The sequence below is a fragment of the Dermacentor andersoni genome, chromosome 9, assembly GCF_023375885.2.
Source record: "Dermacentor andersoni chromosome 9, qqDerAnde1_hic_scaffold, whole genome shotgun sequence".
Lineage (NCBI taxonomy): Eukaryota > Metazoa > Arthropoda > Arachnida > Ixodida > Ixodidae > Dermacentor > Dermacentor andersoni.
In genome coordinates this window covers 127,728,368-127,741,176 of record NC_092822.1, presented here as the reverse complement: position 1 = coordinate 127,741,176, position 12,809 = coordinate 127,728,368, and the positions used below count along the sequence as shown (strand labels likewise).

The 12,809-nt window shown below is 48.1% G+C and overlaps 1 protein-coding gene across 11 annotated transcripts in view; it reads left to right on the top strand.

Annotated features, from left to right (window-relative positions):
• The first annotated feature begins 608 nt into the window (after positions 1 to 608).
• Positions 609 to 12,809, top strand: part of LOC129384481 (uncharacterized) — a 564,425-nt gene continuing 552,224 nt past the window's right edge. For 7 of the 11 annotated variants that reach the window (XM_055069969.1, XM_072284395.1, XM_072284392.1 and 4 more), the window contains exon 1: positions 10,217 to 11,600. In XM_055069969.1, coding sequence (XP_054925944.1) covers positions 10,222 to 11,202 — 981 coding nt within the window. In that variant the 5' untranslated portion in view covers positions 10,217 to 10,221 and the 3' untranslated portion in view covers positions 11,203 to 11,600. Of the gene's footprint in view, positions 753 to 1,508; positions 1,770 to 10,216; positions 11,601 to 12,809 lie in introns of those variants that run through there. The other 4 variants (XR_011890220.1, XR_011890217.1, XR_011890222.1 and 1 more) reach the window with 4 other exon arrangements.

The following is a 12,809-nucleotide window of genomic DNA, read 5'->3' as shown; positions in this document are numbered from 1 at the left end:
CCCTCGCCCGGCAGCCCTCGGGCGCACAGAAGTCGACGGTATAAGCATGGTTCGTCGATAGCAGGCAAAAACTGGCAAGATGAAATACGTCACGCTAGTATTAATTTCGTCCGTTAGCAGCTGCGAGCATCGGAAAAAAGATTCCGAAATGAAGTTAACAGGTATTCTTTTATCTTTTGTTTATTCTCGCCCGTTAAAACAAAAGAGTTTTCCATGCAAATGAACTTATAACTTGTGACCCCAGCAACAAGCTAATGCCATGCCAGATGAGCCACATGCATGCGCCAGACACACCATCGAAGTGAGCGAGGCTGGCTGCGCTTGTCAGGTTCGCGTGTTCGGCTACCCGCCTCTCTTTCTACTGCGAAGCTGTACACCTCTACTGAGTAATAGTTTCTTTCATGTCGTAGACAGAAAACCCAATGCCGCGATGATAAGCGAAAAGCCTATGTCAGCTTTGAAATCACGTATATTCTCCACAGTGCTCCGCATGATAAGAATAAGCATAAAAGTTAAGCATCAACACCTTGTGATGGATGATAAGGCACCTGCGGACAATGCGAAGCACACCATCTGCGTTTCGTGGTAAAAGTAAAGGTTGTGTAAGCCGCTTCGAAAGAAAACGTACAAGCAGCAGAAGTGACGTCACTACACTCGCAGGACCGCACAGTTGTTGCCAGAGAAAACGAGCGCCATGCCCGCCGAGATGACGAAGAGTTCAGTCAAGCAGAAAATGCTGCCGAACGTCGCAAGTACCACCAAAACAGAGTTGGAAACTTTAACGGAACGAATTCGAAGTGTTTAGGCGCATTTCGCTTGCCTCTAGCGCACGTTTTGGAGATGTATGAAGTATCTCCGCAATACAAGTCGCTGGCTGGGAAACGCCTTTGCCTGATAGTTAGAGGGGTACATGTGATGTCGCCATGCGAAAATATTCAGCCATGTCGTAATGAGTGGGGTTTACAGCTTCGCTGTCCAACCGTCTCAGCTTTTGTGTAAAACCTACAGTAAAGCTTTGATTTCTAAAACCATTTGCAAGAGCTGCCACACACATTCATTTATTTCAATGCAATTTCGTTGTCTTATCTGTCATATCCCTCAATAAATAAATATTGAACAGGTTCAAGTAGCCCATTATCTAATCTAATGCGAATGAAACAGTATTCCTCATTGATCTTATTTTTCCCGCAACCCGATTATTTAGTTCAAATATTATTGTACATTTGCCCAATTTCTGCGTCATGGCGTAATCTAAATGAGGAAGAATTGCGATATCTTGCGATAATTGCGTAGCCACAGACTAGGGCAGGTTATTGTCAAGAAAGCTCGGTGGTAAATATCGCTTTAGATTGATGTAGGATTTCGACACAGTGCAGCATGAGCTGTGGCGGGGAGTGTGTCGTTTGTTAAGCATTTCGGCATTTCTGAAGATTTACGCAAGAAAGGAGGTTTCCTTTTCACCTGTCAAGTATATTACAGGTGAAAGCGCTATAGCGGCAGCTGCCGTAGTGACGGAAATCTCCTACATTCTGCTCCCGCAAACAGAGCCGCACAGCGAGGTGCCCCACACGACTTCGTAAGCCGTGGCGGCCTATAGCCTGGAATATCCACCGGAGACCGAAGGACACCTCAGGCAAATCGTCACTTTTCAAGTCGGTTCTTCTTACGTACTCCTATTTTACTAACGTGAAAAAAGTAACCTGTTATTGTCGCTGTGCGGAAAGCAATATCTTCAAGTAAATAAAGTAGCCCTTTTAATGTTTCCTACGGTAAAAATCGCTTTTATTTGCTAAAACGCTGCGATTAAATTGGAGCATTGCATGTGCAGACTTATTCTTACATTTTCATGTCAAATCGCGGTATTTGTAACGTATTAAACAAGAACGTTTTTACCGTAGATGATGACGGAAACGTTTGGATCTAATTAAGTATTGCAAAAGCTGAAAAGGATATAACTAAGCCATTTATACTGAAATTGCGGTGCACGTGGCTTTTAAACATGGGGAATTTTTTCGTAGTCACATCAAAAAGAGGCTAAACATATTCAAAAGAATTTGCAATATGATGCCAATGGGTTTTTAGAAAGGTTTAGGCCACTCTTTGGAAGTAAGGAGATGTGAAACCGTAGGCTATAGAAAAGTAGTAGCTTATCCGCAGAAATTGTGTTTTCTTATCGGAAATATTTATCCAGTTATTACTTGCTCGCTAACCTAAAGTTCAGGATTTTAGGTTCAAAATCGTTATCTCAGAGCAACAAACTTCCATTGTGCGATCATAATTTGTCAGCCTGCTGTGTGGGATACGGTGTCCAATGTGTAACGCATTTAGAAGCACAAATAATTGTATTTCAATTGCAATCACAATGACATTCAAGGAACATTTCCGCCGTTGTCCTCGTTGTAATGTTTCATATTGTCACGTGGTGGTGACGTTAAGAAGACAGTGGCAATACTGTGAAAGGCAAAACTAGATTTTATTGGGCGAACCTGTGCCCACAAAACAGGCTACACTTACAGCACAACGAGAGCGGCGAACACATTCGGCGATCGTCGAAAATCTGATCAGCGGGTCAAGCGCGTCGGCTTTTAAAGAACAGTCGTCGAATGTTCCAGACTAATCGTTCGGACCCGCGTGCCTTCCACAAAGTTCTACACCATTCGGGTCAGGTGATGAAATCAGATAACATAAGGTTCGGCGACAGCAAACAGCGGATAGAAGCATCCATAACTTTCCAGAAACTTCGGATACATGCAGACGCGTCCCACGCTGTGCGATTACATTTGTTAAGCGGTGAAACGTGGTTGCCCGATAAAGATAAGTACACGTGTCAATATATAGCCCACGTATGATAATGTCGCGGCCGCTTGCCTTATGCTGTAGGTTCATGCGAAAGCTTGCTAGGGCGAGCCGAAGGTGATGGCTTCTCACGTTTGCAAAGGAGGAAGGTCGCGAGGCCCGTTTTCTTAAGAGCCGTAGGGGCAGAGCGGGGAGGGGGATGACGGGGAGGGTTAGTGGGCATTTGCTCTCCGGCTGCGGCGGCCGCGCGCGTGGAGGCAATCTACGATGGGTCCGAAGGCTAGCTGACCTGAGATAGCTGATGGCTTCGTGTGCGCGGGCTCTCGCGCGGCAAGTTCGCGTTGAAACGGAAGGGAGTTCATGCAGCTAATAAAACGACTGACATTACTTCGTGTAACTGTCTAATAATTTGCAATTCCAACCACTGTTTCACCTTCTAGGCGAGATTGTTACCATTTTTTTATAACGAACACACTTCAGGCGTTGCGTTCGAGTCATGACAGCTTAGCAGTTAAGCAGCTAACTTCAGTGGTTTCTTGGGTAACGCAAAGGTGATAAATCGTCTCATGAGAGCTTGCTTTTATTGTTATTGGCTTTCTTGTTCTACTTAAGGCGTCTTCAGTCCAGCTATCTAGCCTGCTGATTCAATCATAGTGACCCAAATAGTTTACTTCATTAGGTCACTAGTTAAGTGCTCGTGGGTCGCGGTCGCGGTCGCGGGTGACATCGATGCAGCTTCGTTAACCGATTCTCATTATGCCCTCGCGCTGATGCAATGATCGCCGTACAATCATTGCCATCCAATTGTCGCAATGCTGTCGTCATCATAGCGCCTTCATCGTAACACCAGCCGCATTGCTTCTTTGTCATTGATTATTTATTTATTTACAAAACACTGCAGGCCCAAGCTAGGGCCCATGCAGGAGGAGTATCAAAAGGGTTTACACAAGCACTGGTAAAAACATCAAACAGAAATCATCATAAATGATGAAGAGAGAGAGAAAAAGATGATATATACATAAAGATGACACATAAATTAGCACCTTATGGCCGTGAAAACAATTATGAACATTGCAACTTTAGGAAAAACAGTCCTTTGCAAGAAAACAAACAAGAAAAGCGCTTCACATTATCACGTCAATGCGTCGAATGAGTCACTGTTCTGAAGCATACATAGCTGCAAAGCGTTCCATTCTGTAATCGTTCTTGAAAAAAATCAAAACTTGAATGTGTTATAGATTCAGCAAGACGATTTCCAGTCAGTCGTGGCATCAGAGGTTGGATGCACGGAACATGGTCTAATGCGAGATGGTTGTATTTCAATTGAAAAAGAAACTTTAATCTCAGAATTTTGCGAGTTTGCTTAAGTTCCTGGATATTATTTTGTTTCATCATAAAGGTTGGGGAGTCCGTCTTTACACCGTGATTATGTTGTCGTCTTCCAATAGTGGTTGTGTGACTGTTATGTCATCGTTGTCAATGCGCCGTCATCATATAGTTATCAGGCATAAGTTGTCGTACCGTAGTTGGGATGTCGCCGTGATCTTGCTCTACATTTTAGAGCTTTCCAATTTGCAAACTTCTACTGTGCCGCCAAAAAGAAAATTGCCCTTGTTCGTTTACACTCATGACCTGGCGCTGGTGTCACTGTCAGTGCGGAAGGCGCGTGCTGGGCAGGCTTCGCTGCCGGATGGCTGGATTTCATCAGGTATCGCACAATAAATGAAAACGCGGTTTTTTTTTAGCAGTCAGGAAAAAAAAAACGGCAGACGGAGGATTAAAGAACAGTTTCGCAATAGAAGATAAAGAGCAAGTTGTAGCAAGGTTGCGTGAAACTGGTATGTTTTGAGCTTTCTCTTCTTCTTTAGGGAGACCTAAGGCATAAAAATATACAGCCAAATTCGTACATAAGGAAATACCTGTAAATTTAGATAATCAAAAGAAAAATTAAATTATCGGGTTTTGCGCGTCAGAACCACGATCTGATGTTGAGGCACGCCATGTGGGGGACTCCGGAAATTCGCACCACCTGGGGTTCTTTAACGCGCCCCTAAATCTAAGCCCACCGTTTAAATAATTACTTATAGCCAATTAGATTTCCTGGCAGTATTGTAATTTAAGGAATTAATTTCTTACACGGTAGCGCTTAATGTCATTAAATTAGTTTTTTTTCAGTAATTAATTACATATAATGTGTTTCTTTATTAGCAGGCGACGCGATTTCGCCAACCTGAAGCTGTTATGAACTACAGGTAAAGGTCCGAAATCGTGCCAGGCCACAGGTAGTTCACACAGGCACGCGTGCAAGGTCAACGTTTTTTTCCTTGTGTTGTCGCTCCGTTAGATTTTGCCGACTACCTGAACCGCTGCTCGTTTTTATCGACCGCGAGGGCCACTTGCGACGGTAATATAAGCATGTCATCTACGGACAATTTTTTTTTTCAATGACAAGGCACTTTTATTTCGTCATTCATCATTAGTACAGAAGGAGGTCCCGGAGTTACAAGAACTGTCAGGGGGACCTCCTATTAGTAATTTAACATTGCATGAATTAATACATTTTAGCAACATAGCAGCGGGAGGAAGAAGAAGACGCCGAGTAGTACGGTCGTGCCCACACCGGCTCCTGCTTTCCTCGATATTTTCGTTGAGAAATTCATCTCAATCCCTATGATTTCTGCACCAACGGATGCATAAGGAAGAGAGGAACCCACAGATACCAACTTTTCTACGGTGGGTGGCCTTTTCGTTGGTTTTTCGAGCTGCTTCTCTTCCGTGACGCCACGTCCCTTCAGTCTGACGGCAAGGCCTAACCAGCGCTCGCCGGGCAGGGTTAGTCCCGCCTCGTCATGGCAGAGGGAATGGTTGTTGTAATGGATGGAGACGATCTTCAGCCGGAAGAATTTGGTGAGGAGCACGGCTGGCGCTCCGCCGCTGTCAAGAAAAATGCCCTGCGCGTCTCTCGTCGCGACAGCACCCGTGAAGCGGCAAGCAGCCAGGGGCACCGCGAGCGTCTCCATGGCAGCAGAAAGCCCATTAGCCTAAAGCACAAGATCATCAAGTCGTCGCGAATGCCTCAGCTCCCGAAGGAACACTGGAAGATTATCGCCCGCCCCAGGGGTGGTCTGGATGTTCAGAAAACGGGCTCCGCTCGGCTGGGTCGGGCCGTCGCCGCCGCGGCAGGACTCACGTCCGAGCAAGCTAGCCATGACATCGTCTGCCCCAACGCAACACAAAATATTATCGTCCTCAGCACCGCGTCTCGCGATAACGCAGATGCTTATCTAAAAATGAATTGCATCACCCTGGGCATCAAACAGTACGAACTCAGCACTTACGAAGCCGCGCCGCACGCCACGTGTAAGGGTGTCATACGTCAAATTGATGTGTCGGAGAGCCAGGCCGACCTGGACAGAAGCATTCTCAGCGAGAGAAATCCGTTAGCCCTGGGAGCCAAGCGAATCAAGAATACTGAAACGGTAGTCATCGTTTTCGACGGCTACAAGGTCCCCAACTTCGTATTCTACGGCTCGGCGCTAGTCAAGTGCTCCCTGTACCTCAGGCAGCACGACTGCTGCTATGCCTGTAGTAGACTAGGCCACAGAGCTGACGTCTGCCCAGCGCTGGAGGACAAGCTATGCAGGAAATGTGGGGCCAACAACCCCGACGGCAACCACACCTGCGCGCCTAGTTGCAGCCTCTGCGGGGGCCCGCACGCCACAGCGGACAAGATTTGCAAGCAAAGATTCCAACTTCCGTACATCGTTCGGCGGAGGAGAAGGGAAAGAAATGCGGAATCCAGGAAGCGAGACCCGCCACCAGCGCAGACAAGCGCCGACAGCGAACCGGCTAGACCTTCGAGCAGGCGCTCCCCCTCGAGAAGCCGCTCGAGGTCCAGGAGCTGTTCCCGGTCCAGGCCCAGGAGCTGTTCCCGGTCCAGGTCCAGGAGCCGTTCCAGGTCCAGGTCCCGGGGCCGCTCCAGATCGGGAAGCCACTCCCGGGGCCCACAGAACAGGGTCCGATTCGAGGAGCCAGCCGGTGCTGGGAAACAAGGTGCCACTTGGGCAGACAGAGTGCGGAGTGGAGGGAGAACTGCCGTAAAGGTAACTGGGGGTGCGGCGCCAGAGCATGGTTCGTCTGAAATAGCTCAGCTTAGGAAAGAAAATGCCGAGATGCGCAGCATAATTGAGTTAATGCGAGCCGAAATAGCAGAGCTCAGAAAGGTTAATCAACCTCACCACGTCCCAGTCCCTAGTTCAACCCCCTCAGGAATCCCTTCGGCGACCCCCTCTCCCCAAACCCCTCGGGGACCTCACGCCGTTCCAGTCGCTAGTTCATCCCTCTCGGGGACCCCCTCTCCCCTAACTGCAGATGTTCCCATGGTCGTTGATGCGAGCCACTCAGGCAACCCAGCCAAAAGAAAGGCCGTTCCCAGCATGCCCGAAAATGTACCGGCTAAAGCCAAGTCCGAAGTCAGAGAAATGTTGAATTCAATCTGCTACGAGATCAAGAAGATTACCGAACGACTATCTGCAGTGGATCAGCGACTCTTGGTCGTGGATCAGAAGTTAGACGCGCAAAATGTCAAAATTCAAAGCTTAGAAAACAGAATGCCAGAAATAGAGTCCAAGGTGCAGGAAATGGACATCAGGACGTCAACCCACGTACGTCCCGTTTACTTCACGGATGGCGCGTTGGTACCTACGCCGCCACCACTGCACATTTCCGGACCGATTAATAGAACCACCTCCCTCGAGACCCTAGTAGCAACGCCGGAAGGCGCTCTATACAGCAAGGATGGCGCCACACACACAATTTAGGATTTGGCAGTGGAACTGCAGGGGACTCCGCCATAAAAAATGCACCCTGCAGCAGTTTGTTCGCTCTCACAAAGAAAAGCCACATGTTATATTATTGCAAGAAACGATGACTGATCAGGTTTCACTCCAGGGATACAAAGCTCTTGCTCTCCGTGGGGATGGCAGAGGAACCTGCACATTAGTCAGCAGCAAGTTCACTTTTGTCGCACACGATCTAGGGGTCCGGCCTAGCAAGACGGAGACCTCCCTAGTAGAAGTCATCCCAAGCCAATCCAATATCTCTAGCATTTTTATACTTAACGTATATAGCAGCCCGAGCGATCACAGACAACGTTTCAAAACCATCATCACTATGGCAACGAAACTCGCCGGAAACTCTCCCCTGGTTGTGGCCGGCGATTTCAACGCCCCCTTTCACGCGTGGAACTACACGCACGACACGGTCAAGGGTAGAAGTTTGTGGCAGGAGGCGGGAGATGCGGGACTCTCTATTGACGGACCCAGCCTTTCCCACCAGACGGGGCACCTCCTCGACCAGGAACTCTGTTCCGGATCTCGCCTTTGTTAAAAACGCTGTCTCAGCCATGTGGTCGAATCTGCTCATAGACCTCGGTAGTGATCACTACATCACGGTCACCAGCTTACAAGTGGAGCAGAAAAGAAAGAAGGCGTTCTCGGTGCCTGACTGGGACAAATTCCGTGAGGTTCGCAAGGCTCCCGCCGCCCGTGGAGAAAAGCCGGAGACTCTCGTCCAGTGGTGCGCACTAATTCGGCAAGATGTCTGCTCCACCACCAAAAACATAGAGACGGATCTACAGAGAGACAAAATGGATAGCAGGCTAGCACACCTTCTCGAGGCTAAGCAATCACTTCTCGAGAGGTGGAAAAGCCAACGCTTGAATCGCAAGCTCAGAAAAAAGATAGCCGAGATCAACAAGCAGATCGACGAGCACTGCCAAGCCCTGTCTAGGCAGCAATGGGACGAAATTTGCAATTCAATCGACGGGCAGATGCGCACGGGAGGGAAGTGGAATCTTCTCAAACACTTGCTCGACGACTCCGGCACCAAGTCAAACCAGAGAACTGTCCTCGCTAAAGCACTCCACGAAGCCAAGAAGTCGTCTTCGGAAAAGGACATGCTGGAGATCTTGGCTAAGAAGTACCTGCCGCTCAAAACTGTGGCCGATGAGGCGGCATACCCAGTATACAAAGGGAAGCCGAACTCCGCGCTGGACGAGCCTTTCAAAATCAGTGAAATCCGCCGCGCCCTACACGACCTCAATGGTAGGTCAGCACCCGGCCCGGATCACATTAACAACAAGGCTCTCAGAAACCTAGAGGACGCATCGATCGAGTTTCTTACAGATGAGATAAATCGGATTTGGGAGCAGGGAATTGTACCTGAAGAATGGAAGTTGGCGAAGGTCATACTAATCCCAAAGCCCGGTAAACCGCCGAGCCTGGACAACCTCCGCCCAATCTCACTGACGTCATGTGTAGGAAAGGTGGCCGAGCACGCCATCCATAACAGAATTGCGGAGTATATCGAGTCCAACGACCTTTTCCCTCACAACATGATAGGCTTCAGGCCAGGCCTCTCCACCCAGGACGCCATGAAGCTTATCAAGATCCAAATCCTGGAACGCTGCACTCGGGACACGAGAGCCATCCTTGGTTTGGACCTGGAGAAGGCCTTTGATAACATCCGTCACGAGTTCGTCCTCGACGCCATCTCCAAGCTCGACCTGGGCTCGTCCTTCCATGCCTTCGTCAGATCTTGAGCGACCGATGCGCCATCCTCAAGGCTGGAGATTTGGAATCGGAGAAAATGGAGCTGAGCAGAAGAGGCACCCCCCAGGGGTCAGTCATCTCACCACTCCTCTTCAACATCGCAATGGTCGACCTCTCAAGGTATCTAGGCCAGGTCCAGGGCATCGGTCACACGATCTACGCGGACGACATCACTGTCTGGTGCGCAGGTGGCAGTGACGGACAAGTCGAAGCCACTCTCCAGGAAGCTGTGGACACTACAGAGCGCTTTCTAACCGACACGGGACTCCGGTGCTCCCCAATGAAATCGGAGCTCCTTCTCTACAGCCCAAGTAGAAAGGGCCGCAAGCCGCAGAACTGGAAACCCCCCACTGAAATTGACATTAATCTCTACACCAATTGCGGAGATCCCATTCCCAAAGTCGCGTCCATTCGAATCTTGGGAATGACACTCGAAGGGGCGGGCACGAATAGCATCACCATTCACAAACTAGCTAAAAAGACGGATAGCGTCATCGGTCTAATCAGGCGGGTAGCTAACAGAAGGAGAGGCCTGAGCGAAGAGAATCTGTTAAGGCTAGTACACGCTTTCTTGCTGTGCCATTTTACGTACGTAGCGGCCATGCACGTCTGGAAGAGGGCCGAGCGAGACAAGCTAAATGCCATGATAAGGAGGGGGATCAAGAGCGCGCTCGGACGACCAAACTACACACGCACCGACCGACTCCTGCAGTTGGGTATTCATAATACCCTGGAAGAGATTGCAGAAGCACAAGAAAGGGCACAGATTCTCAGGCTCTCCGGCACCAGGGCGGGCAGACGACTCCTAACTGAGATGGGCATCCCCCCGGCCACTGTCGAAAACGCGTACCGGGGCCTTCCAAAAGAGCAGAAAGATAACATCATCATATCGCCCGCCCCGCGCAATATGCATCCCCAGCGCAACGTACAAAGAAGGAAGGCCAGAGCGGTGGCGCTCCTACGCCGCGCAACAGAACTCCCTGGCGGCTGCTGCTTCGTTGACGCGGCCCAGTATGGCAACAGCAACAATTTCGCGGTAGTGTCAATCAACCACAGGGGTTCGACCGTTAACGCCGCTTCGGTACGAAGCACGTCGTCGCATGCGGCCGAGCAAGTGGCCATTGCCTTGGCCCTCCTGGACGACGGACATGCCAATGTCTTTAGCGACTCCAGGGCAGCCATCTGCGCCTTCAGCGTTGGCGCCGTGTGTAAGGAAGCCTGTCGCATCCTCGACGGCAAAAGCATCGCCACCCACACTCTCACGTGGTTCCCCGCTCACATGGGATCCATCATGGGAGGCCCCACAAACCTCAACGAGCTGGCCCACTCCAAGGCGCGAGGTCTCGCTTTCCGCGACCATGGAGAACTCCAACGCCGGCCCGCAGTGGTGGAGAACAGAGATCAACCGACCACATACAACGAAATTGCGCAGCACTTTTATCTCGGCAGGAGAGACTTTCCCGTTCCACACAAGAAGTTAAACAGAGCGCAGGCATTGACCCTCAGATTATTGCAAACAGGCTCATATCCCAACCCGGCTTTATTTCACAAAATTTATCCCGACACCTATGCCACTAGTTCTTGCAGGCACTGCAATGACATCGCTAGCCTAGACCATATGCTCTGGCGTTGCCCCTCGTTACGAGGCACAGAACAAATCAATGAAGACAAGTGGCGCTCCGCAATCAAGAGCCCCGATGCCGGGGCGCAACTATGGGCTGTCCAGAGGGCCCACGATGCGGCGGTCGGGCAAGGCCTGACTGTCCCAACGTGGGAGCGGCCCGCAGCGCGCTGAGTCGCGTACCTCAGGACCTTATTAAAGTTCTGCATCCATCCATCCATCCAACATAGCAGCGACAGACATCAGAAAACGCGAAGTTAAATGAAAAAATAAACAAATACAAAAGGTTGCTTACAATAATTGAAGTTCAAAACAAGCAAATGAAAACGATACAGCGTATGAATAAATAAATATGTAGTATTTGACACGTTATGGAACATAGGAATGACACATGTCAAAGAACACGGGGTTAATGTAACAGATAATTAGAAATAAATATATGCTTACAATACGCAAAGTACAAATGTTATATAGACTATGCGACAAAAAATTTGAAATGCCTAAGAGAGGAGAAAAAAGAAGACAAAGGAATATATAGAATAACCAATAAATAAAGGCTGTCGATACAATAGGTAAGTACAGAACCATTGAAAACTGGGAAATAGATTTGTACACAATATATACTTATAGTAATGAATCAGTAGCCAGTAGTGTCGTTAGTAAATATTTCTTCGTCTCTCTCCTGAATGTTAATGTTGTGCGGCAGGCTTTAATATGGGGTGGTAGATTGTTCCAGTATTTAATTGCCGTAAAAAGGGAAGTAAACATTCCATAATTAGTGTTTATTCGAGGAAGTAAAAAATTGTTGCTAGAGGAAAATCTTGTATTGTTAGTGTTGGTGAGAGCAGAGTTAATAAATGCATCTAAACTTATTTCATGATTTAGTGTGCGGTATATTAGTAAAACCAAATTGAGCTGGAGCATGTAACGTAACGGCAGTATTTTTAAGGAACTGAAAATTGGTACAGCATGTGACATGTAACTAGAGAAATTAATGATCCTCAAGGCTTGATTTTGTAAATGTTGTGGATGTATTATGTGCGAGCAATATGTGTTTCCCCAAACTGAGATGCAGTATTGTAAGTGACAGTGAATAAATGCGGGATAAAGTGAAGTTCTGACGTTTTCTGGAAAATACGAGCGCGTTAGGATTAGTACTCTTATTCCAAAGGCAATTTTTTTTTAAACCATGTCAGCATGCAAGTTAAATTTAAGTTGGGGGTCAAGTTTGACGCCAAGGAAGACAACTTCATGTGCAGGTGAGAGAACATGAGTTTGTAAGACGAGCGGTTGCGCGGGAGCGATGACGCGTTTATGTGTATGAAAAAGCATAAACTGAGTTTTCGAAGGGTTGATCTGAAGTTTGTTACTTGTGCACCACGCAGATAAGTTGCTTAGGTCAGAATTTAGTCGTTTTATTACAGTATCTATGCATTTGCTATTAGTAAATATAGTCGTGTCGTCAGCATATAGAATAGATGAAGTACTGGTTAAACAGTGAGGAAGATCATTAATGTACACTAGGAAAAGTAAAGGGCCTAAAAGTGAGCCTTGTGCGACACCCTTAGTGACTGGTTTAGTACGTGAAAGTGAACCTCCGAAATTTACAACTTGAGTTCTGTTAGTCAAATAACTGCGGATGAGCGTAAGAGCTGGGCCACGAATGCCCAGAGCTTCTAACTTGTAAGAAAGGATGTTATGACAGACGGTGTCAAATGCTTTACTGAAGTCAATGAAAACTGAACCAACAATATGGGAGTTGTCAAGGGCATGTTTTATTT